Source organism: Macrobrachium nipponense, chromosome 20 (assembly GCF_015104395.2).
Source record: "Macrobrachium nipponense isolate FS-2020 chromosome 20, ASM1510439v2, whole genome shotgun sequence".
In the NCBI taxonomy this organism is placed as follows: domain Eukaryota; kingdom Metazoa; phylum Arthropoda; class Malacostraca; order Decapoda; family Palaemonidae; genus Macrobrachium; species Macrobrachium nipponense.
This window is the reverse complement of record NC_061089.1, coordinates 28,140,452-28,167,958: the sequence shown is the minus strand read 5'-3', so window position 1 is coordinate 28,167,958 and position 27,507 is coordinate 28,140,452. Positions and strand designations below refer to the sequence as shown.

General features: G+C 36.4%; 2 protein-coding genes across 4 annotated transcripts in view; both read left to right on the top strand.

Moving 5' to 3' along the window:
* Positions 1-18,279, top strand: part of LOC135224043 (uncharacterized) — an 81,219-nt gene extending 62,940 nt beyond the window's left edge. For both annotated transcript variants that reach the window (XM_064262969.1, XM_064262965.1), the window contains 2 exons: positions 11,349-11,447; positions 17,215-18,279. In XM_064262969.1, coding sequence (XP_064119039.1) covers positions 11,349-11,447; positions 17,215-17,241 — 126 coding nt within the window. In that variant the 3' untranslated portion in view covers positions 17,242-18,279. The remainder of the gene's footprint in view (positions 1-11,348; positions 11,448-17,214) is intronic.
* Positions 18,280-27,237: 8,958 nt separating this feature from the next.
* LOC135224019 (motile sperm domain-containing protein 1-like) overlaps positions 27,238-27,507 on the top strand; it is a 41,662-nt gene continuing 41,392 nt past the window's right edge. The window contains exon 1 of one of the 2 annotated variants that reach the window (XM_064262944.1): positions 27,238-27,344. The gene's annotated coding sequence lies outside the window, so the exon portion shown is untranslated. Of the gene's footprint in view, positions 27,345-27,414; positions 27,437-27,507 lie in introns of those variants that run through there. The other variant, XM_064262957.1, reaches the window with a different exon arrangement.

Sequence of the window (27,507 nt, the reverse complement as noted above, 5' to 3'; positions counted from 1 at the left end):
AGCTCTTGAAGGTTAATTCGTTACAGGACAGAAATTTAGAATTTTTGACAGCTGTTTGAAAAATGTGAATTCTCACAAGCGAGGCATTCCATGATCGTTACATTATTTGAAATAATCAGTTGGCGACTCCATTTACTGATATCAAATACGATACTGCAATATTTCCGGAGAACGTGTTCAGAAGATAAGCTAGGCGTTTTTATTCCATTCTCAACACTATATAATTCATAATTGGTCATTAAATAAAAGTCACTCTTTTATCAGAAATGTATTTGTAGTTTAGAAATAACCTCGCGTTAGGCTTCACGCTGTATCTCATATTCGTTCGCATCGATCTCTCCATGAACTGACCACTTTTTGAATTATGGCGAAGAACGCGGCCACGACGTCCAACTGGCTTCCTGATGAATTAGGGGCCAAGTGGAGTAATCCCTGGGCGAGGCGGGGGTCCGAATCCTAGTTGTAGTTGCACGAACTACGCTTGGCTTTCAAGTTTAGATTGCCTTGTATAATGATACTGTTATACAGCTCATGTATGATCGTTAATATTTTGAACGTGTTCACGAGGAGCCGAGTTGGAATAAGCGGTTACGGAGTTATGAGCAACAAGAGTTCAGAGTTCAGCAGCCGTAGTCCAGGCCTTAAGTAGACGGGTTTGGAGTACCAAGCTGGAAAGTAACAGTTTTTGACTGGACAACGCCTTGACATCGTTTCCATTCATGAAAAATAGTTGCTTCTAGGAAAGGTGCTTGTTATGCGCTGAACAATGCGCTCATCACGGATAAATTTAGCCTACTGCCTGCTAACAGCAATAATACATCATCTGCAGTGACCCATTAACCGTTCTGGAACATCAGATTCAAGAAAATATGATTTTCGGGTATTGCTGATCAAAGGAAAGCGAATTAAATACTCGCGGTTTGTTTATTTTCGATCTCGTTGAAACGTCTGCTTTTTCAGAGCTGGTTAGAGTTCCAGATATATGATTAATCACGATAATTAGAAGTCACTCAGTCGGGTAATATCCATACTCTTTATTCACATTTTGTTTGCCTATTTGTTTGTTTCAGCAGAGATGGAATGAGTTTTTCTTGTCTAAATGTCAACAGCATCTTTAGGTCCTTATCTCCCGAAAACAAAATGGCTGGAAGTGTTTGTTTCATTCTCCTCAAGTGATGACTGTGATTGAGACCCTGTTGTGGTGGGTCATCTGATTCATCTATACACATTGTCAGCCTCCATGGTCTGCGGACATTTCAAGATGGCTCTCAATCTATGAAAACGTATGAAATGCAAAATTATATTTGCAGATGATTAATAAGGGAAAAAACGTTTCAAGAAGAGTTCTAAGGTGTCAAATATTGTAAGCAAACCTTGAATACTATAGCGTTTGGCAGTGGTTATAAGTCTTCACAGACAAAAAAGGTTAGCGAAATTTAGAAATATATAAAGGCCACTCTGACAGAGTGGATCATCGACGATAAAAGATAAAGATGTAGTCTTCACCAGGTTATTTCCAATGAAGACATAAAACCCATGAACACGAGAGAGGTGAAAAGGGGACCGTTTTAAAAACAATGAAAGACTCTATTACGCCCGAAACCCTTTGCTCTCCAGATGAATCGTCGTCCATAGGATAAACAATAGGAGACGCAAGCAAAAACGCAAACAATCTTGGCTTTAAAAGCAAATGGGTTGGATTTTGAAAAAAGTAAGAATAAAAGTAACGTCATTTTCAATATGGGGAAACAAGGAAAAAGGCATAAAGAAGGAAGAAAAACTGAATGTTTACGGGTCTCCTGTAAGCGCAAAGGGAAAGAAAAGGCAGGGGAAAAGTAGATCTGTCGATAGAATCATTTCAGATTTCACACAGTTTCAAACGCTCATTTGTTTTTATTTTCCCTTTGAAAATAAAATCAAAGTGTCTGCTCGAAAAATATATCGCTTAAAATCTTAATTTTCAGGTTAATAATATCTACTGAACAACACATAAGTTCATGTAAAATATATATTTTTTTGCATCTGAGTGAGATTTAATGGTTCCGCCCTGACACATTCAGGCTATACAAAATAGTCATCAGTAAGTCGGACGTCTTCGCACATGATAACATGAACTCTTGGCCAAAGACTAAACCTCTGGGAGCACAGAGGGAAGTATTAAATTCTAGAATTTAGAAAGCAAAGCACAACAGACCAGTACGTTACCTAGCGCGGATAACTACTACAAACTGTTAATGAACTCAGTAATGCACTAAAATTTGTTTTCAGTTACTGTTTGTTGTTGCAGAAGAGAACTACTGATGACTGCAATGAAAAAATAAATTCTTGTAATATCTTATATCAAAAGACCATTAATATCCAAAAGGGGTTTTCCGGAAACTTTCATAAAAGCTTTTTTAAAAATGCGCTCGTGTTTGCAAAGTAATGTGAACTGTCATTTGTTTTTACAGGGTCTGTAATGCTTATGCACCGCTTTGCCTGGTGATTCACATTTTGTCATTTCCAATCATACGGGTGCGAAGATATTGACGTTTTAACAGTTTATTTGCACTTTGCAATCATTGATGAAGTTACATCTTGTGAAGGGCATGTGGCCACCTAACTGTTTTTTGCTTGTAATTGTCCGCGATGTTGTACTTTTCTTTAGTCCACATGATTTATAGCGAAAACACACTTCCGGCGTCAATGCCCTTAATTATTGCGACGCTACCTGACGGAAAAATTATTATAGTCAAGCCGGCGGTTAAAATCAAATGTTTTTCATTCTCTCTCTCTCTCTCTCTCTCTCTCTCTCTCTCAAAACGGTTGTCGAATGCTTTTGAAATTCTTATCTTTACTCCCCAATTATTCACGATGTGACGCAGTTGGCAAAGGATGTCAGAGTAGAGTTCTTAATGGTCTATTAAAAGTTCAGTGATTAGGCAGAGGGCAACAGGGAAGATTTCTCCCACTGGCTCATTTTTCTTCCTGAAAAAGAGTGAAAAAATGGGTAAACTTCTTTGGGCATCAGATACCGACTTTCTTTTGTTGTGTCAACATATGTACGTAACTTTTCCAACAGTTAACCGTATACTCTAACAAACAAAGGCTGGCTCCAGGGGAAAAATAACCCAGGGCCCACTGTCACGTTTATATTACTTCCCTAACATTTGCCTCTTCACATATCACAGCGGGGTGATCAGCAGCACGTCGAACACCTACTATACGTAGGCTTTTATTTCTAGTGAGTATAATAAGATATATATAAAGATATATATATATAGATATATATATATATAATATATATATATATATATAGATATACATATATATCATATATACTATTAATATATATATATATATATAAAAAAATATATATATATATATATATATATATATGTATGTATGTATACATGTATGTATATATAATGTACATATATATAAGATATAAAATATTAGCAACTTCTCGTTATTTGCCAATCTTGAGGAATTTCAGAGGCTAAAATAACGATGGCTTGCAGGTATTCAGATACATTTGATTGATGCACCGCCCCGAAAGGTTAAGTGCCGCCCTCTTAAGTACCTCACAAGACCATATTTCTAGCTGCTTGACAAGACGATGTTATATGCTTTAAAAACCCAGCAGTTTACGATCTCGATTTACAGCACCATAACATAATGAAAATATGATGAAGCTTCCGACATCGGCAGCGTTCGATTGATGACTTTGCCAAGGATATCTAATTTCACTATGATGTTGTAAAGCGTGAAAAATGTGTGAATGAGCAAAAACTACCAGTAAAAGGAGAAAATAAAGGTCTTGCTCAGTTTTTACCAATGAATAGAAGAATTTCAAAATCTTCTGTGCGAGCTCATTCTTTTTGAGTTTTTTTCCCGCTCTAAAGCCTTTCTTCCCCTTTTATTCGGTTTGTTATGTGTGCTTTCTCCCCTCGATTTCTGTATTCTCAGAAAAGCAGACTGCATCGCAGATCTGATCAACATCAATATAGAGCTTCTCCGGAGCGGTATTGAGTCTTTCCGAGATTTTACTGGTTTATTGGGAAGAGATCCATTCAGGTTAATCATATTTCTCTCTCTCTCTCTCTCTCTCTGTCTCTCTGTCTCTCTCTCTCTCTCTCTCAGACCAGCAACTGTAGTGTAACGTTATGTTTCTATTTACTCATGATTTTAAAATATAAAGTTCATTTGAAATTTTCGCAATTAACGCTGTTATATTATATCAAAATTGTTGTTTGGCATCCATATATAACACAAAACGGACAGAATTGCTACACGGTTAATCTAATGATGTGTACTCTGCAGTGAACATTTTTCAAATGAAAACTATGAAGAAAAACTGCGAGTGTGACAGGGAAGACTCTTACGTCATTCATTTTTTTTACCTCTTCCTCTATTGCTAACTCTCCTTTTTCATATAAAAAATGGGTCTTTCCTAGATAGTGACCCCCAAAGGATTTTAACCCGATATGTATCTACCTTTGCAGCGAGTTAAGTAGAAGCCCCTTAGGGATTACCGTCAAAACATAAAAAAAAAAACTGTAAATATCATATAGATAATGACCCCTGTGAAATATTAGTCCTAGTCAGCTTTCCACAAAAACACTTGGGGTCACTATCTAGAAAGGATAAGAAAAAATATTCGTACGATGTTCTGTAAGTGACTTTAAGAAATCTTGAATTATTTGACGTCAACCTATATTTCCACTACATACTTTCTCTCTCCCTCTCTTTGTCTCTTCCTGTCTGTCTGACTTTCATTTGCGGTATCATCATCAGCTCCTATACAACTTGGAGAGATGCTGAACCCCACCCATCTCTCTCTTTCTCATTTACTGTATCATCATCAGCTTCTATAACAACTTGAAGAGATGCTAAACCCCTTTCTCTCTCACACACATCTACCGTATCATCACCTGCTCCTTTAACAACTCACTCTCTCTTTGTCTCTCCCTATCTGCCTCTCTCTCTCTCTCACATTTACCGTATCATCATCTGCTCTTATAACAACTTGACGAGATGCTAAAGCCCTTTCTCTGCTCTCCCTCTGCTCAGAACTCAGACGGCGCTGAAGGTGGCTTTAATGCCCACAAGGTGAGTCCCCAAAGTATCGTTAGCTTTTAAGGCTTAGAGTAGAACCTGCTCCTTGAACGGTAAGAACTGGTTCAGATGCACACTCTTTTCTCTTGCTAAAGGTAAATATGAGCAAAGAAATTCTAATAGGTTACTTCAAGTTACAGGCTGCTCTATGGGCAAGAGCCCGTGCTGGCATAAAGTCAGCTTGAACTACAACAAATTACTTCAAAATTAACCTCTTTGGAAATTGCTAGAAAAATTCATAAGGATTTTTTTATATGAAACTTAGTTATACTAACTGCTGAGGACAATTCACCCCTATGCCATTGATATTGCTCTCTCTTGAAAATTACAAATTTAAATTTAATTTTTTTTACTGATGAAAATGACAAGATATCTTAATAGATTCTACATAAATAAAACAGAAACCTTAAGTACTGATGGTAGAGTAGCTTTTCTTTAGAGTAAACGAACTTGATCGCATTCATACATTTTGTAATGTAAGCTCTATTCAATCGTATGAAATGACATTTTAAAGCTGCTGCTGACGCGTGAATAGATATTTCATTGCTGTAATAACTGTATTAAGTGGTTATTTCATCGTAGCGACAAGTATATCTATGAATGGACATTTTATTGTTACTACAGATGGATGATTAAACATTTGATTATTGATATATCTGTATAAGTCGTCATTTGCTTCTTAATACAGCTATATGAATGAACATTTGCTTGTTGCTATAGCTACACCAATGATAATTTTATTCATTCATTCTATATCTATATATATAAGAGTATATAGATCTTTAACAAAGAACAGTTTAAGAATTTACATAATGCATCTGCTATTACGATGGAAAGCCTTCAAAGGACATTCTGACAATAAAATTTTTCGTAAGTAAGGTAATGACACTGAATCAATAAAATTTAACATAAAATTTGTTTCTTTTAAAAGAAGTAACTCAGAAACCTGCGATGAGCAAAAAAAAATTATTGTCTATTTATATTAGTGTTGAAAAGTCATACTAAGACGTGTAATGCAACATGGGCGTTTCAGTAATTTAGAATAGCAAAACGTTGACAAAATAAGCAATTGATATAATAGCACTTAGCTCTAAATTCTTATAAGAAAACCTTAACTGTAGTCAAAAGAGAGAGAGAGAGAGAGAGAGAGAGAGAGAGAGAGAGAGAGAGAGAGAGAGAGAGAGAGAGAGAGAGAGAGAGAGAGAGAGAACAAAGTTGACCTGCGTCAATATTTGGCAAATGATGGAGGGCCAACTAGGAAGTGCTGTGCTATATTTTCACTAATCGATCTTAGTGGACGTAATGGAGCCACGTGTTGGAAGACTTAAAACTACAGTTCACTTACCGTTACCACAACCAGTTTCAGAGGCTTGGTGGGGACCCTCTTCAGCTGAAACTCAACTGAAAGGCAGAACAAAGTTCTGACTCTGTGTGTGGTAACAAGCAATTGAAATCGTTCAGCCTTCCTTAATAACAAAGGAGTAGTTTAGGGATATGGTAGGTTGGAGGCTGGATAGGCGAAAGGAAGTTGCATAACGAATACACAATACTCTTTGGGTATGTGCTGCTATAAAATATGAGCAGTAAACGGCAATGCGTATTTTTCGCACAGACCAGTATGGTTGTGCAATAATGTTCCATACAAGATTTCTACTATTTTCGTTTTTATTTTTGATCTTAAATAAACTTAAATATTTCTGTACCCTATTAACCCCCATTTTTTTTCGTCTATGAAATCAAAGCACTCTCTCTCTCTCTCTCATATATATATATATATATATATATATATATATATATAATATATATATATATATATATATAATATATATCTATCAAGATCTATATCTATATATATAATATATATATATATATATATATATATATATATATATATATATATATATAATATATATATATATATATGCATAATTCCTCCTTGATGTTTTTACAACAGTTTGTTTTTGCATAGACACAAACGCTAACGTATAGTACTCAGGTAGGTTGTTGACGTAATTTTTTGTTTGCTGACATGACATCAAACTGTATAAAGTCAGAGCACGGTAATCAAAGCATCTACTATAATTGTTAGCGATAAAGTATCTCCAAAACAATTTTACTGGCCTTTTTAGCATCTGCCTTTTAAATATTAGAAAATGAATCTATAAAGGATTTTGGGGTTTCTATGACAAATCCCCTCTAATACCTACAAATGTCTACCTGAAAACAGATCCTCACAATCTGACCGATATCCACTAAATGTTAATCAATTGGAAGGGGTTACAGATATTTCCATCAAGTTTCATCAATATAACTTCTTCACTTTTCAATATCAGATGCATTCCAGTATTTTAAACTCTGCCATGATGATTGGCAAGTTTAATAACTGTGCACTGCAAAAGCTATTTATTTCGGAAACGCCCATAATAATCCAGCATCAGCCAAAGAGTTTGCTTCTTGCATATCATAAATTTCGACGTTCTTTAAAAGTTACAGAGCGGTAAAAGAATGACAACGCCACGAATCTGCGCTTGAATAGCAAACAAGGCAATACGTATTCGTCAATAAATCAAACCGAATAAAAAAAAAGTATTTACAGAATCTGTCGATTCACGTATTATTCGAACAAGAGCCCGTCTCTCCAAATTGGTTTGACGGATAAGACAATCCCAGTCAACGAGGCCCTTGACCCTTTCTTGCGGCTGCTGTAGCAAATTCAAAACTCTTCAGCTGGAAAAGAAAAAAAAACGAAAACAATATGACCCCTGAAGTGTTACTCAGCGTCCACTTCACCCATTTGTCACCGTCTTTTTTTTTTTTTTTTTCGATGGAGCAATGTTCTTTCATTAAGGCCAACGCTGCTGAAAGCGAGAAAAGAACAGCCGCCCTCGCTCGCCATCGCCTTTGTAGGGCTTACGAGATGCAATACGTTCAATTGAGTCGTCCCTCTGGTAGAACAGTTAAGTCTCCCTCCCAGCCCCAGTAATCCTTCTGCCTCTATTCTTAACCGGGAGTCGTTTGTGAAGAAATAACGGAAGTAAGAATAAGTGTTCTTTAAATCGACCTCTGTCATAGTGGAAGTAAATCTTTCATATCAAGAGGAGAAAAAGGTGAGGCGACATTAAGTAACACCGACGTAGTATTGAAGTTCATTTACGGCAACGTAAAGGTACTGTGTATGTAGCACATACAGCCTGTAATAATATTACGAGGAAAATGAACAATAATTCATCTTAAAAACACTGGATCAATCGGTCAACTTCCCTTAATAATTCAGCATCAGTAACAGTTCTCGCTAATGATATGCATCAAAGACAATTGTAATCACAGTCTCTTTTGAACGAGCCGAATACTAATCTCAGACACCCGCATCTTCCCCCCCCCACCGAAAAGAATCTGTTTCCTTGTGGCGCATAAATGTAACTGAGATATAATGAATAAATTCCTTTAAAACTTGTACAGTTTGTGGAAGTCACATTTTCTGAAAAATGACATTAGCATTCGTCATGAAATTATTTGGCCTTTGAATCTACTAAAAATGTGATAATTTTCTTGCCTTATTCCTTTTCAAGTTTCCACTGAAAAGAAATTATAATTAGAGAACCTATTCTCTGGATCATTGTTAACAATATCGATAGATATTAACATTTTTTAAATTTTATGTAATAAGTAGCCTAACTTCGGCCTACTGTTCCATGGTTATTTACGAAACTGCTTTAAATATGTATTTCATTCTACTACACATTTCAATATTCCTTTGCAAATTAAGTGTATTTCAAATAAGCAATGCTGTTCATTTTATCTGACCTGAGGGTAATGAATTTTGACAGCAATATTCTAAAATACTAAAATGCGAGCAGTTACGTTTGTGTGTGCAAGTCTATGCTCATTAATGAAAATGACACTTATGACTCCTTCGGCAGAAACCACTGCATTACTTGACGTCATCATATCCTCCTGAGATTAGATTCATATCTTATCGCGCCATTCTTCTATACCATTGGAGTGCTGTGTCGTTTGCTGCTCTTGTATCCAAATTCCGAACAAGTGGGCCCCAGTGAACAACTACACAAGATGTGATTCATATTATGGATTGGTTCCCCGCAGGGGCATTCAGCACCATTTGTGTAATAGCCACAACACAGAGATCAGATTAAACCGTTAAAAGCATGACACACCCAACATACACATAGTATGGTCTAAAATGACGTTTTCACTGAACATTTTGTCACGGAATGTTTAAAATTTCGCAACTATTAAAAGGTAGTACTGTCAAGCAAGTTTAATCACGGGATTTGTAAAGTTTAGCAAAACTGAAAGAAAACATCAAACAAAAGTAGTCATGGGATTTATAATGTTTGATAGAATTAAAAGGGAATGTCACCACGACATTCGACAAGTTTGGTCAGAGTAAAAGCAGCTGTCGAACCAGGGCAGTCACGGGACTCGTGAAGTTTAGCAGAATTTGAAAGGAAATCTGAAACAAAGTAGTCAGGGATTCGCAATGGTTATCTAGCATGGAATGTTGATTCTTTTATTACGAATCCTTTAGTCTTTTGTCTCGTACGGAGCTTTGAGTTTATCTGTAGTCTTTTCACCGTCAGTTCGCCACACCTTGAATCTTTCATCACAGTCAGTTTATGCCCTATGGAACCATTAGTCCTTGTTAACTGTCAATTTACCCCATATGAAGACTTTAATATTTTCTATTGTCACTTTATTCCACATGAGGACTTCAGTCTTTTCTCGGTCAGTTTGTCCTGTATGGAGCCTTTTGTCGTTTTCCCAGTCAACTTATCCAGTAAGGAGCTTGTACTCTTTCCTCAATTTATCCTGTACGGAGCTTTTAGTTCTTTTTCGGCATCTATTTATCCAGAATGAATAATTATCGCATCACCGTGATTCATATAAATCATTCGAGCTACAAATGTCCTTTAATATCTAATTAATTCGCTCTACCTCGGAATTGATATATTTTCATATATGTACCGAAGGGAATAATTTCGTCCCCTCATGGGATCGATCCCATGAGGGGACGAAATTATTATCAACTAAAAAATTCCCCTTCGGTACATATATGAAAATATATCAATTCCGAGGCAGAGCGAATTAGATATTAAAGGACATTTGTAGCTCGAATGATTATCCAGTATATGGAACCGTATTCTTTTGTCACTATGAATTTATCCTAATGGAGCCTTTAACCTGTTTCCATTCATTTGAACTCGTATGGGGCCTTTATTCGTCAATTTATCATGTGCAAAGCCTTTGTTCTTTTTCCATATACACTTTGTGAAGCCATTAGTCTTTCCTCGCCGTCAATTTAACCAACAATGAGCTTTTATCTTTTTCCATTGTCAAGTTATCCTGCAAGGAGCCTTTGGACTTTTATCACAGACAATTTTCCCCAGATGGAGCTTTTAGCTTTTTCATTGTCAATTCATTTCACATTGAGCCTTTACTCTTGTTTACAGTCAGTTGATTCTGCATGGATTCTTAAGCCTTTTATCTGTGTCCATTCATTGCTTGACCACCAAGTTATCCCGTACAGAGCCTTCGTTCTTTTTCTTACCGTCAATTTATTCCATATGGAGGATCTAATCTTTTCTCACTGTCAGTTTAACCTTTGTGGACTTTCGGTCGTTTTTCTTGTCAGGTGACCTTGTAACGAGCCTTCAGCCTTTTATCACTGCCAATTTATTCCTCGTGGAGCTTTTACTTCTTCCCTACTGACAATTTATCCAAAATTGAGCATTTTGTCGGTTTTCAGTGTCAATTCACCCTGCATATTAACGAATAACTTACAATTCTGCATAAAATTTTCACATCTGACAGTCCTAAGGCAGCTGATTTTTCACATCATGCATGTGAGAAAATTCCCAAGATTTGCAACGTCTTTATGACTGACATTGTAAAATTCTTATCAATTCAAGGAAATATATGAGTTAAACATCAGAAAGTATAATAGTGTAGCTATAGTTGTGGCAATAACAAGGAAATGAATGTCTTTACTACAATTATCTTAAGTGTATTATTAACCAATCGTCTTTATTGAAAGAATTTTCTACTAAAATGGCCTATATCCATTGACAAACCAACTCAAATGCCCTGTTCCTTGTCCAACAAACCTAATGTCGATGTAAAGTCCTTGAAACCAAATTTCGATATAAGATTTTGAAAGCTAACATTCTGCTTGATGCATTCATGAATAAATAGCCTTCTGCATACTGAATAAATTTCCCTTCCTTTTCCAGAAGCGCTTGGTAGGCAAGAAATTCGGCGGTTACTCATGGCCGAGAAGCCTCGAAGCTACGCGTAGGAGGACAAACTACCTCTTCGAGGACGTCGATCAGGTAAGAACGGATATAATTTGACTATATTCCTTAGAATTAGAGACGCGGGGACAATGAAAAAAAATAACAACAACAACAACAATAATAATAATAATAATAATAATAATAATAATAATAATAATAATAATAATAATAATAATAATTAGTATCATATGAAAAGGAGTTTGGTTGATTTGGCTGACGTGTAGTATAAAGCGTTTCGACTGGAATGGGGATGGCCGTAGCAGTTTTCATTTCCTGATATATTTTTCAGTTATGGATGCAAAAAATGACTGCAAGAATCGGTCAGAGAGAGAGAGAGAGAGAGAGAGAGAGAGAGAGAGAGAGAGAGAGAGAGAGAGAGAGAGAGAGAGAGAGAGAGGTGAAAAGCAAACGTTATGTGATAATTAAAAAGGTCATCTAATCATTTAAAAAAAAACAATCTTCGTTCTACAGGGAAAAAAACTCTCTCTCTCTCTCCTTTCCACTCCAGTTGCGACACACAACGGCTTAATAACTAAGTATATATAAATCACTGTTAAGACGAACAAATTTGAAAAAATTCTTATTAAAGTTTTCAACCCCGTGAGGTGAGGAATACCTCGCCGAGAGCCTTCCAGTTTTGAATACATGATGGTTTACAGTTTGTTTTCTCTCTCTCTCTCTCTCTCTCTCTCTCTCTCTCTCTCTTCAGCTGCTGCCCACAGCGGTCTACAAGCAGCAAGTATATAGTACACTTCTGGAAGAGGGCATGAATGAAGGAGAATGGCAAATTCCCTATGTTGAAAACCTAGTTTTTACGTAAAATTAATTCATTATCTATTTTACTGACTACCGACCTACAGTAGTTAACTAGAAACCCACCATGGTACATGATTTATTGCTGTGTGTGTGTGTGTGTGTGTGTGTGAGAGAGAGAGAGAGAGAGAGAGGGAGAGAGAGAGAGAGAGAGAGAGCGGATTCACTCATGAAATCAAAATAATTAGTGAAAGCAAATCAACTGGGTAATTTCTGCAGAATGCTCAGCGTAAAAGGACCAACGTCGGAGCAGAGGGGGCTCCTAAAATAGATCATTCATATAATATCAGTCCTCATCAGGGAACGGGCGAGCGGCGGTGACAGAGAAATTAGGTATCCAAAAAGGATCAAAGTTTCCGTTGAAAGTTTTGTCGTCCTGGATCCCTCTTAAAAAACAAGAGACAATGGCGAAGAAGTATTAAAGATCAACCCCCATTAAGGAAAGATTTTGCGCTGTCGTTATTCCTTTTCATACCTAATTAACAGTGTTTTCAAGCTGCATTTTCTCTGCACTTGAATATTTCGTTACGCGATAAAAACTAACGTGGTTATTTTCGGTCACTTTCTGGTAGTCTGTTCCTTTTTAGGATGGTCGTTATTATGCTACTCGCCCCGCTGGTGTTATTTTTCTTATAATCACATAAATCTTTAAATTTTTAATAGACATAAGACAAAACCCACGAAGGAAAGCGAAACAATGGAGTGCCGCTGCCAGGCCTTTTGACTTCTCATCTGCTTAGTAAAGGACGAGAAGTCGAAAGGCCTCGCAGCTATACTTAACTGCTTCATTTTCCTTCGTTGATTTTGTCTTTAACAATATGTTAACCACGTTCCACATTTTCGTGATTCAGTTATACATGCATATATATTTAAGTACAGTCTACCCTCACTCTCCAGTTCCCTTAGTGCCACCATACACTAAGCATTTTGACCTTAAGCCAGACCTTATTGTCAAGTATACAGAAACTCGTCCACATGACGTATCCGGATGAAGCTGTCATCTCAGGAGCATATAATAATTAAAATAAGTGCGAAAATTCAGTTGACTATGGGTCAGCCGATGGCACCATTCACAAAATATATACAGGCTAATTCAACACAGAAAAGTGATATGCGATTGTTGCTTCTGTATAACTGCACACGTGTTTTTTCATCAACTGAATACAAGATGTCTACGTAAATAGCCTACATAAACTTTACACCAGCGGTAAAGTAGCACTTCTAACTTTAGTCTGGTCTCCACTATTTATGGCTAACTTTGATTTCTGAATGAAGTTAGTGGACACTAAACATCATAGCACAATGTAATTTACCCGTACCCATATGAAGATCAAAGCAATGCGACAGACAACAGCACTGAGACAAGCAAAAGTTCAATAAAAATTCACTCTGAATAACAATTAAGGTCAAATGATATCACAACGCACGGCTCACTTAGACCGGGGGGTGGAAGTCACCTAGACTGAGGAACATTAGAATGCTTCGTTATCTGGACATCAAAGACATCGAATGTGATCAACAGTCATGTGAACTTAATACTCTACCTAGAACTTATTTCAAAAATTACTTTCTTGTTTATTTTAAAACAAGTGAATAATTAGTGTCGTCTATGGTATAACGAAAGCTTTGAAAAAGCATTTAGTACAGCGCTCAGCGTCTTGTAAACAAACCTACGGCAGACAGGGCTAGCAAAGTCCTTCCCCTTTCGATCTAAGGCTCACGAACGACTCATTGAACGAATTATTAAATCAGGTCTAACATAAGAAAGTAATTTTGACTTATCTTGAATATAACTGCTCTTAGAATAATGAAAAACCAATATAAAGGTCTGCCAATTCAGTAGGTAACAGGCCATGGTCGTAGCAGGCTAATTTCTCGACTGTGGTATAGGTCTAGCGTTTCTTGACTGATTCCTTCGTAGTAGTCGTGTATGCAAAGCTCTGGTCTATGTATGCATATACCAACTCCAGTTATTATTAAGCCTCTATGGTGCGTAAAGGTATGAATATATTTATATCTGGAGATATAGGCAGAATCTACAGGTTAGGTCAGAGAACTGAGCATTTTAACTCTCGCCGTGACTTCTTACCTTTTCGATTTCCTTAACTTTCAGGAAGAGATTTCCGTTAAAAGCAGGGACGACTTTAGGGTGTACCAAGATGGAATAACATAAGGTGAGATCGTAGGTCGCTAGGTTCCCGCACTGTGACGTCACAGGTGCGCGTCGTCTGGGCAGTGCACTTAATGATTATGTTTTGACAGTAATCTGTTGCTATGCTGGTGTTCACAATTTCCATACAGGAAAATACTCTCTCTCTCTCTCTCTCTCTCTCTCTCTCTCTCTCTCTCTCTCTCTCTCTCTCTCTCTTAAAACACAGCTATATCAAGATATCTAAGACCTTACCATACAGAATATAATCTTGTTGGGATACAAATAACGAAAGTAACGAGGTTGAATGAATATGAAAAAAAAAAACTTTCCAGGCATTTACTGAATTAGCGTATTGTTCTTTTATTAACCAAAAATTACTGAAGAATTTTTTTTTCATTTCGTTTACACCTTTTTTTAAGAAATTCTGATTTCCTTTCAGCATTTAATATCTTCACCCTAAAATGTATTTTGCACCTAATAAAGAACTTCATTACTTCTTCTGGAGCATCAATGTTTATTTCCCCAAAAAATATTAACTAATTTCGTAATTCCATCAACGCCTGGTTTGAACTGTTCCCCGTGAAATTGAACTGTTCCCCGTGAAAAGATTTAAAGTTATTCCATCTCCTTTCAATTAATGACAAATTGAGGACTGGGCCTAAACAACACTTTCCTCCTCACTTTGGAGATCCAGTCGTTGTTATGCCTTCAATTTCTGGGAATCCTAAGGAAGGATATTTATTTTTGTACTTATGAGCTATATAACCTCCCAGATAATTCAAGGCTTCAATTTCTATACCATTTTCAGACTCTACTCCAAGATCTACAAAATCCTCTTCCTCCAGCTCATTAGGTAGACCTACCTGAGGAATTCTCATCAAGAGATGAGCAGAGATACATAATTCAGAGTCTAAGTCAACATGGCTGGAGTCACTTTCTTCTGGGGTTTTGGAAACCCAAGACTTACCTGGTTCCATAACACTAGTATTATGGTATATTATCATCATTGGGAGCGACATTATGACCGTGATTGCTGAAGATGTTCTTACCTAACAAGAAATTCCTCAGTCTACACTCGAACTCAGTCTATACTCAGGCCCCACGATATCCCTTAGTGGGGTTCTTAAGAAATAAAAGATCTAGGCCTAATTCTCGTCTGCACAGGAAGACGTACTCAGAAGTACATCACTACGCGTAGGTCTAATCACCTGTTCGAACAACTTTACATTCATAAAATGAAAGTATAAAAGAAAAGAAATTGGATACCCTTAATCCGATAATTTCTTCATTCATTGGATATGCTAGGCCTATTCTAATTTTGTACTTCATTTCAAGAATTTAGTCCAGGCTACTTATCAACCGAAGATATGCCACTAACTATTGCACTAGTGAGATTGTAAACAAATTGTTAAACCATACCTGACTTGATGTCCTTAACAGGTAAATTTAAAGAGGGAACTGTGGTTTCCTTTAATCTGTGATAACTTCTCTGGTAAAGTTGTGGTAGCAGTCCATGTTGAAGATTTCTTTCGTAATCTTCTGTCCGGAAATGGACAGAACAAATCCTGGCATCCTTAACATTAATGTTATCACTTCTTTTACATGCATTAATCCATACTTTGGACACCTCGGGGTCATTAGGGAACCTGTGAAAACAAATCCCTTTCTGTCTGGAACTATTAGTGCACCCAAATATGGAATACACACCCATAATCGTGAACTGCAACAATGCAACTGACGGAGTGACAACAGTGCATCGCCCAGTCGATGTGCTCCAGTGACGTCACTGGGAAAGGGAAATTAGCGATCGGATCCCTCGGTGAACACACCCTATGTTATTCCATCTTGGGGAGTACGGGGCCCTAGGCCGGTAACACTACGGGGCCCTTCCACTTATGGGCAAGCAAAGCGGGCCCTTACAGCTTGGGATTTATTTTCTAATTGAGTACCCTAGATTATTATTATTATTTCTTTTGCTGAGGTGCGGGGCGCTATGGCACTGCATGCTCGAAACAATCCCCTCTACCTACCCCCTTAAATTCCGCAACTGATCGAAACTTGAAAGCCTCATTCTGAGATGAGAGACGAATGAAGGTGGTCCTCGGTAACCTTACTCTTATAGTGTATGCTGGCTCGAATCCTACATGAAAAAAAAAAAAAAAAATTGTCTCTTTCCACTTTCAAGTTTGATACTTTCGATTAAACGCTTGTCCGAAAGTTACGGGTATCGAAACGTTATGAATAAATGAGTGAATTAGTGACTCCATCAAGCATTACACCTCTCACTGTGCACACCATTTTGCTATCTCAGCATGATAGAATAGTTGTTCTTGTTTCTCTTCCGAATCAATGACATCTCAGTAGGCGTGCACACCTTGATTAGATCTAAGGAAATTGGTAAATGCCATAGCCCATAGTCATAGGCTAGCTGGTTCCCTTTACACAGAACCAGCAAATTTAGCGGTAATATTACGGCCTTTTGCTGCGCATACTCCTTTTTAGCCTTTTACTTTACCTCCATTTCCGCTTGTTTTCCTCAATCTTGCAGTCCAGCCTCTTTAACTATCACTCCTTTGTGTTTCATCTTAATTTTTTGGATCTTATCCTGCTGTCTAACCACTCCAACTCCTTCTTTTCACTGTTTTGAGAGCTAGATCGCCGAAATTCCCCAGTGATTTTCTTGACATCCTCTTAACGATAAGATAAATCAGGGCAATAAAAGAATACAGTATTCCAAAACACATGGAAATGATTTTGTCAGTATTTATTAATATTAAAATGTAATTTTCTTTGACAGAGAATCCTTTGAATTAATTCTATTCCTCTGTTTTCTTCCAGAACGCCGATGATTACAGATTCCTCTAATTCGAGCAGTTCCTCCGTTTCGTCATCCTGCAGGATTCTTCGTCAACACTTCAGGAAAATAACGAGACCTTCTTTCTTTCTTCCTATACTAGTTCTTTTCTGTGTTTTTTTTTTTTTATTCTCCTTCCATTGTTTACATTTCCTTCCTAATTCATAGGGTTCCTTCATATTCTGTCACATACCATGTACTACTTATTATCACGGGGCGATCTTCCACAATGAATATAAATATAACATGTTTATGATTGGTAGCCAATTTGAAAATAAGATGGTAAAATAATACTCAATCAACTCTGAGAAAGTTGTGAAGTTTCTTATTTTTCTGTCGTTTCCCACAATTCATTTAACTTCTTGAATAAAGTGACCACAAAGCAGCATGCCTTCAAAATTGCGAGTGGAAATGAAGGCAGAAGACCTGATGTACCTCAAGTCATTGATTTAACTAGGATTTATTTATTTATTTATTACTTTTATTTCTGTGATTCTTTAAGACCAGTGATATGACTAGGAGGAATTTATATTTCATCTGTACTATACTATTTTAATTTCAATTGATTATGTTCCCTTCATAAAAAAAAACTCCCCTTAAAATCAACTTTCATCAGGAGCATAAACGTAATGAAGTGGCTGATAACATTGCGCAAATAGTATGTCTTACCTTTAGACATGCCACTCTATACCTGATAAGTTCACCTACAAATAACAACTTCGTCTTCCGTTATAAACACTAATCCAATCAAGGTTTATTTTCATCCAGATTTCAGCATTGCAAACCTTTAATGTCTCTCTTCCACTTTACATTACAAGGGATCTCTGAAGTAATGTCTCAAAAAGTACCCGATACTACTATAAGCTACCACTGAATTCTCTTCTGAAATATGCGTATCACTGTCTTAAACGTCTGTTATATTATTTAAAGAGGCTGGACAATTATTTTTCTTAGTTATATAACTCCCAATGAGCTTTCCTTTTCCTCTGAACGATGTTCAATACCAAAGAAATGTATCTATATCAAAAGAATAAAGGTTTTACAATTGTTACGGTCACGTTCAGTAACCTCTGACTAGAATAAAAATTTACAGCCTATGTGAAAGGAAATGAACTTTTTTGTTCTTCAGCATTTCTCTTATTGTTTCATTTTCACCTCTCTGAACTTTCAAGAAAACAGCAATTGACCCTTTATCTTTCCAGCACCAGGAATAGTCATCATGAGACCGTAAATTCATATAAACCTCAATTACAAACATTTCAGAAATACAAAAGCATTCGCTTTAAATGCAAAGACAAGTGTCTGTTTTGTTTTATTCAACAGTAGTGTTGACGGAATAAAAATCTGGATTACTTTGCATAAAATAATGTCCATTCAAGAGTGAAATTACGAAATTAACTGAAACGGTATCACTGAAATCAATTTAAACTATTTTAGAATTTTCAAAAAAGCTTCTTGTAAGTACCTAATTACTTCCTATTAACGCACTGGTTGTCAGGCAGCCAGTGTCTAAAGCCATAAACAAGTATCTAAGGTTACTTGGTTTACGTTAAGCTACTATGAGATTCAGGGCCTCTGTAACACGGTTTTTTCGCAATAACTTTTTATCTATGAATTTCATAAATATAGCGCTTATTCAGAATACACATTATCTACACATAAATTTTGACTGTATTCTGCATTACGTAGGTTGAATAAATTTGATACTTATAATGTAAAAGTTACTTTTTTTGAAGACGGGCCAACTTACTCAGAGAAAAGGTTTCGAACGCATTTCTTCCTTCTTTCTCGATGGATGATTGGCTATACGTAACGAAGGCTAGACCTCTGGCAACAATGACATAAAAATTTAAATACAAGCAAAGCAGTACACATTTATGAACTCTGAAACCTCTTCACTGATAATTGTCATAATGAACAAAACAACAAAATATGTTAATAAATACAAGAACAATTCGAATATTAGTCTAACTCCCAAAATAAGTGTCCGAAGAAATTACAGTCTACTTTATAGGTCACAATCAGATTGACAAGATGTAGGGAATAGTTGGTAATTTTCAAAAACATAGCAGACAAGCTTGATTTGATAACTGCTATATCCAGTGTCAAGCAATTTTTATTTATTGGCTATCTACCTATTTACTTAAAAAGGATAACAATGAAGACTATCACGGGCATTTTTGGATTAGCAAATTTAACTTCTGGCTATAAAAACTCATTTCTCGAGTAGTTGTAAGAAGTGCCAAATGATCCTCAAGGATCCCAGCAGTTGGCCTAAACGTTTAATTCATGTATATTACTGCTATTACTACACTGTTGCTGCACTACTGCTACAGTAGTATTACTACGCTAGCACAGATATCCCACCCACATCTATGTATCGTTCCGCCATTCATAAAGTCTTTATATCCAACACGGTCGTACGGCCTAAAGAAGAAGAAAAAAAATGTTTCGGATGATCCGTTGGTCTGCTGGAGATTTTAGCACATATAAGCTTGTATTTACTTTGGATAAAAATCTTATTTTAACAAAAAATAGTTATATAAAGACTTTTTACATACAATCTCTCTCTTTCTCTCTCTCTTGGTGGCATAGTGAATAGTTAATGGAAATGTTCAAAATCCTGAATGACATTACAAGTATTATAATCACGTTATGCTAAACACAAATCAGACCATAAGCATTGGATTTAAACTAGAAACTGAATAATTACCTATTCAGGCTATAGTAAGTATGGCCACGGGCTTTCTCTTGACTGTATAAAGTTGCAAGTCGTAAGACAACTGCAGTGTTGCAACCACGGGAACAATTCCAAATCCTGTTAGCCATTCTTCACTGCTATGGGTTTCAGAGCCGATGGAATAAGGTGAATGAGTTTCTGTCTGGTGGATGGGCGGGGCAACATTTCGAAAACGGTGTTTTCCTTGCTTACGATTTTCGACTCTTGGCTCGTAATCATTGGCCATGGCGTCGGCTAGATAATTTTTACTCTATAAAAATTAAAACTATCGGGTTTAGGTTATTGATAATGCTGACAAAATTTGTGTGTGGTTGTAAAATATACATATGTCAACTTTCAGCTACATCCGATGCTTTGATAAGGAACAAAGTCCAAAAAACCGTGTTACAGACGCCCTGAATCTTATAGTAGTGTGCTATGCCAGTACGAGCGAGGCCTTGCCCAAAGGTACTACGTATAAAGTGTTGAATCGGAAAAGAAGAACTGGTATTGACATCTGGCTATATATAATTATAGGCACGACCAACCGAAATGTCATATCTGACGAGAGTTCAGATAAGCGAGGTGAGATATTCAGTGGATTGCCAGGCATGGCATGGACCTCTGGAGTCGCCGCCAAAAGAGCAGTCTTAGTCTTACCGTAAAGGTGAAAGATCTACTCAGCAACGTTAGAAAGAATTGGGAGGGCAAAGATCGGTATGCAATTGTCGTAATTGACTCTTGTACTCACCCTGGAACAAACACAATATTGAACGGACGTTTTGTGTTGACTTATAAAATTCCCCTTTCCTCAAACTGAAATGAAATCGTCTTGTTAATGAAATGTGGCATCAATTATCCAGAAAAATTCTTCGCGCGTGTTCTAGAGAAAAGGAAATAGCCCATAAAAACCAAACAGACAATAGCAAAAAACAAGAACAGTGAATATCATTTCTATAAGAATTAACGGTACACAGTACACGCTGGGGTAAAAATTAACAGCATTAAGTAAAAAAAAAAAAGTCTAAGGTGAATATTTCCAGCTCCGAGAGGATAATAGATTAGAAAACTTAGGTTTTATCATCTCGCCTGAGGCTGAAGTAAATTTTTTTTAAGCTTTCTGTTTACTCTACCGTTGTGAGGTGCTCGGTTGCTATGGTGCTCACACATTTAGAGCTCTTAGTAAGTGGTGCCTCAAAAACTGCACTTCAGAACAAATTGTTGCAATTGCCTGAACTGAGTCAGTTGGATGTCGGTGTTTGATTTTGTAGTCGTAGATTGGGAAGGATGTGAAATGAAAATTTTGATAACTTTTGGAAGGTAAAACGCGTCGACGAAGTTTGCATAACCATGGATTCCCAAATGGATTTTAAATCCAGCAACAGTACCTCCATTAACTGAATCGGTGGCTTCCCAACACCAACAGAATTCTGTTATTCTTCTGTTTTCCTCTGTTATTCGCCCATTTATATTTTCTTCGTCTAGCTCAGAGTTTTTTCTTACCAATTCCATGAAGAGCCTATTTCTTTCTTCTCTAGAAGCTTCTTATGGCAGCATCTGTAGCAACGACTTACTGTTATCCTCTGTAGATATCTAAAGGACTCGTTTCTCGGATGGATAATGATCTCGATTACGGTCATCTGATTTTTCTGTGTTTCACGAATCAGCTCAGAATTTTTCATTGTTTCCAAAGCATTATTTTACTCCGAACGTTTGAACGATGGCACGGATTTATTTATTCCACTTATTTATTCTTTTATTCATTTTTGCGGTTTTGATGTTCAATTTCATGGACCAAGTCAACGAAAAGAAGAGAAAAGAAACGGAATTAAATGAAGCTTAATTCCATTTTAAACAAGTCAAAAAGTGCGCCGAGGTTTCTTCTGCGCAATCGAGCTTTCTGTACCGCATTATAACCAAGGCAACCGAAACTAGATCGATGTTTCAGTGGTATCAGCATAATGTTGTGTGAACCGCAGCCCATGAAACTCTCAGCCTGCCGTGGTGGCGTGTGTTGCTGCGGTGCCAAAGGCACGATCATGGCTAAATTCAATCTCAAATAAAATAAAAACTGCCGAGGCTAGAGGGCTGCAATTTGTTATGTTTGGTGATGGAGGGTGGACGAGCAACATACCAATTTGCAGTTTAGCCTTAGCAGTTTTTAAGATCTGAGGGTGGACAGAAAAAAAATGCTGACTGATAGACAAAGCCAGCACAATAGTTTTCTTTTTAGAAACTAACAAGTGAGTGGCACACTTCTGGAGAGAGAGAGAGAGAGAGAGAGAGAGAGAGAGAGAGAGAGAGAGAGAGTCTTAGTATGAAGGGAGAACGGGAGCAGCAAGAGACTTTCCTGAGCTCTGCAGTAAAGGGAAAAACACTGCAATCACCAGACAAGCAAGGAAGATATGAGAGGAAATAATTCGAAATGTAGTAGGTATCCTTATACTGTCTGAGAGGAGGAAGTTGATGGGACAACATGACATTTTCAGTTAAGTACGATAGAGAAAAGGTTTATATCTCAAGAAAAACCTAATTTTTAGGAGACTAATGCCAGGTCCCCCCCAACAACTCCTGCCAATTGTAAATGGGTATAGTACCAGTGTCTGCTGTAGATGAGAAAAAGGGGCATGTGGCTAGCAACCTCATCCTTAAAAATTTGCTAAGAAACCCGTATACCGTGGTCTTCCAGTATGATCCCATCAAAAGGAGAAAATGCAGGTTCATTTACGATTCAGAGGTTTGCGTGTGTGTGGGTGGATGGGTGTTCACTGTTCAGTGTCCGGTGGGTGATACCGGGGAAATCTTAAGTACGTACTCAGGTTAATCGAGGTTAAATTATACCCAAGGGCCAAGGTAGCAGCCACCAAGGCCATAAACTTTCTCTTGGCCTCTACTTTATACCCTCCGGGCAAAAGTGGCTTATCGAAGCCAAGGCCGGCCCATCGATATTAATCTTGGTGACCGTGGCCAAGTTGGTCCACTCTAAACTATAGTTTTCATGAGCGGTATTGAAAGTCGAGTTGTGATTTATTTATTATAAATTCGACTTAGCTTCCTGCATTATCAGTACAAAGATTGCAGCATATCTTATGACTCCGTAACTGATGGAGAAATGTGTTCGTAGAAAAAAAAACCAATTGAATGAATTGATAAATAAAAAAACTACGCCTCAGGCCCTTACTTGCCGGAAATTACCTTTTGAAGGACCACTTGGATTTCCGCTGCTTTAGGGAACTATAACATTAATGTGGGTGAATGTATGCATATCTTTTTAACACTTAATCAACATTTTAGGTACGTAGCCCATTTGGTAATACTGAAAAGAGCATATATTTATATTAGAAAGTTCATCTTTACAAGCAATGAAATGCTGACTCGCTAAGTCCATTCTACTCTAAGAAGTGGCAAGGCAACACCATCTAGTTCTAAACGGGCCTTTTAAGGATACAGTTGCTATAATACAATGTCTTTCTCAACCTTAGCTATGAGGATTTTTGCCTTTAACGTTAAGGTTAAAAGAATATGTGAAAAAAAATTTAACCATGCTCCTTCGAATCTCTCTCTCTCTCTCTCTCTCTCTCTCTCTCCTGTTGACCGTGAGGAAGATTACAAACAGATTATAAGCCTGTTGTCGGCAGAAGAGCTTGTATACAGCGTTTGTGAGTAAATCATCTGTTGTAAACAGCCAGCAGAAATTCGCCACAAAAAAGTAACTCTTAAAAATTACTCAACTATTTATTGTTCTCAATCCAGGCTATATTTGAATGGAGAGAAAACTCTAGCGCGAATATAAAAACAACATTATGATCTATCTTTCACGCACTGGAGTGAGTTACCGTAATTTACAGATCAAGGTAAATGTAGGTACTAAAAATGCATAATTGTGTAGGTTACATTTCATTTGTATGATACACGAAAGTGGAAAGCCTTAGTTAAGAGAAAAAGTTCTAAGTTAATCAACAAATACTCCATTCTGTATAGAATTGTTTGCCAGCGTATGCCTGTCCCATAGGCAAGGATACAAAAATAATAATAATAAAAAAAACCTAATCTGGTTCTTGCTGTGTTGTTTATCGCCACGTGATTCTTTGCGGTGATTTCGTCGATAAAGTTTTCTCTCCTTGTTTTTGTGACTTACAAATTAAACTGCAAGGTAAAATGCAGAAGTTCACCAAGATTTGGTTGCTCTTACAGCTTGTAAGACACTACAAATGTTGCAGTTGTGCATTGTTTTTACTTACTTGTTTTTATCTATTTTGTTCCTAAACCCGGTGTATGGTTTCAACATCTGAGAAAGGACATTTTGCTCTTAAATAGTCACCTTGTTCCGTAAAGTCATAAGCACTGGAGAAGTATACAAGTATACAGAACCCTATTTAAATCATTTTGCATTTTCAGTGGACCACTTATCCGAGCAAACATAATGTTTTCCCGACCATCAGATGATCGAAAGAGTAATTTGAAATCCGAGGAAAGAAATTTGAATACTGAATTTACTATTTTGTATTACAGTGCTCGATGTGGCTATATATGTAAAGCCGGTTACTGATGTAAAAATCTTGAAAATAAACAAGAAAAGGCAAGAAAGTTGGTTAGTGACTAGCAAAAGGGTTCCTTATTTAATAATTTTCTCTTTCTAATTCAGTGCAATGATTAAATTCTGTTTGCCTCCGTGAATATGTGCTATGCGTTTTTTTTTTAAATTATCATATGAATTTCTAAATACAAAATTTTATCCCGCCAACCTGCCCTGCATCATAATCTTATTTATGGCTGTGCACAGAACATTGAACTCACTGCTAATAAGACCCGCCTTAACTATGGCTATTTTTCTGCGATATATTTATGTAATATAATAAAGTATCAACTGGAGGAACAGCAAGATGGCTAGAATATATTAAACATGTCTTATTATATATTATATATATATATATATATATATATATATATATATATACTATAAATGTAAATATAATATATTATATAGATATAATAAATATATAATATATATATATATATATATATATATAATAAGTATAACTGAATCACGAAAGTTAGGAACGTGATAAATCCATAAATAAAGGTATAAGCCACGAGCGAAAATAAACAACGTTGTTTATTTTCCCTCGTGGCTTATACCTTTATATATATATATATATATATATATATATATATATATATATATATATAATATATATATATATATATATATTATATACACTATATATATTTGAAATACGAATAACAGGGATATGGTATGGTAAAAGTGCAAGACAAGTGAGTCACGCATGCTTTTGCAAGTTTGTTTAATAATACATTTCCTTTTATCTGCAGTTAAAGGGCTGTCAAGTCTTGCTTTGTTCTTTCGTTTTATATACAGTATTAACTCAAAGCGCAGTAACATATCCCCCTCGTAATCTGATTTGTCTCTCACATATCACTTAAGGGAAGTTAATTAGTACACAGTGACTTTAAAAATGAATGGCAGCTGCTATTTATTTGTCTTATTACTAGGAGAATGCCTCAATTAGCTATAATAGTCTCATATCTATAACTTTAAGTGTTGAGTCATTCTTTAATTAGTTACAGCGTTCCTGCTATATGTTTACCGTACTTTTTTTGCTCTGATAGGCGCAAGTTGATGCTCACATGTTCTCTTTTCCTCTCTCGTGGAAAAACAAAGACCTTTTTAGTCATTTCCCATCAGTCAGTCACCCACGTGACATGACCTGGGCAGGTGGTCAACCAACAGTCAAAGATGAAGTTCCCCGGCGCTGAGTCTAGTAGGTCGTCATCTCCACCTCCTCCTCCTCCTGAGCCGCTTGCCGCAGTCTCTCCTTCCACCTTAAGCTACCTCAAAAATATTGGTTAGTCTCTAATTAGGCTTATCTCTGTTGTTGTCATGTAAGCCAATGTTCAAACGTACCATTATAACCAAAATTGTATTCTATTTCTTAATTGTTAAATAGTTTTACTAGGGAAGAATTTTCTTCCGCATGCTCGTCTCTTAGCGTGTTCTTTGTCCTATAATCAGGACCCGCTAATAAGATTCATGTCTTGACTTGCAGGTGGCTTTTAGTCCTACTTTAGAGGATTTTTCTAGAGGTTTTCATTTAATTATTCTTTGCGTTTTTGGGATTGAATAGTTAGGTGTATGTGGAATTGAATCGATAACGTTCATAGACCATGTGCAAGTTTTTTTTTCAAAACCAAAATACTGTAAGTGGCGTTTCTCCGTTTTTAAACACTGTACCCTGCCTCACAAGTTTCCATACTTGAGGAAAATTAACCAAACTCATCGTTAATCAACCTGTAAGGCAGCTTCGCACGCCCACACAAATACACATGCGCACACGCACACATATAGATAAATCAAGGACATAGAAGTATTGGTATTCTAAATATATCGTTACAACATGCATATATATATATATATATATATATATATATATATATATATATAGATATATATATATATATATAATGTGTGTTTGGGTGTGTATGTGTGTGTTTGTATAAACAGTTAACTCACAGGAACAGATGATGTTTAAATACAAAGATGCGAAGCACTGCAAAAGGAATCAAAGAAAAGCTATTAAATTGGTCGAGAGTCATATTATTTTCTATTTCGTTCAAGTACTTCACACACACACGCACCCTCATATCTATACATATTCACATAAAGATAAAAAATCCATAACTATACATACTTTGCAACCATTTATTTCGAATACCAGTCCTTCTATATCCCTGGTAACGTGTAAAATATAGATAGAAGTATTGGTACTCGGAATACGTGATACAAAGTGTACTATGTGATTTTTTTCTATAATCATAGTCCATTGTAAGGTTTCTGTAAAAGACGTTTCAATACTATATATATAGATATATATCATATATATAATATTATATATATATATTATATATATATATATAGATATATATATATATATATATATATATCTATATATATATATGTTTTTTATAGACTAATATATATATATTATATATAAACATGCATAACTTGTGGAAGTTGATCTGTAGCTCAAAATGTGTTCCGTTAAAACCAGGAAAAAGCAACAACTATTGAAAGCATAAAGCTTGCGTGTCGTATCGGGGATACAACTTCACCTGCAATTCGGTTATTGAATTTTCATATTAAAATATATTTTTTCCATGGTCTCAAGCAAAAGTTGAAATTTTTACTTCTTTACCTTATGATAGAGCGCTCGCGTACAGTAAAATTATGGTTTGAAACTCGCGCGATGACGTCATTACTTGTGACGTCATTACCCAGCTGTTTATCAAAAACAATTCTCTTTGTCGTATTTCGTACTCATCGTTCGGGGCTACACTTCCGACCTTGCTCTCGTGTTTCTTGGTTTATATTTTGTGGTAAATATAAAAAGGTTCAGTTTGAATTAGTTTAAATGTGAGAGAACAGATTCAAGGATTAATATTGGCAATAAGTTATTGCGACAGTTCTGGTAAGAAGTCAATATCACTGGAAATATTTTTGCTACTAAGCTCAGACGTAGCTGAAGGGATAGGGCAACCA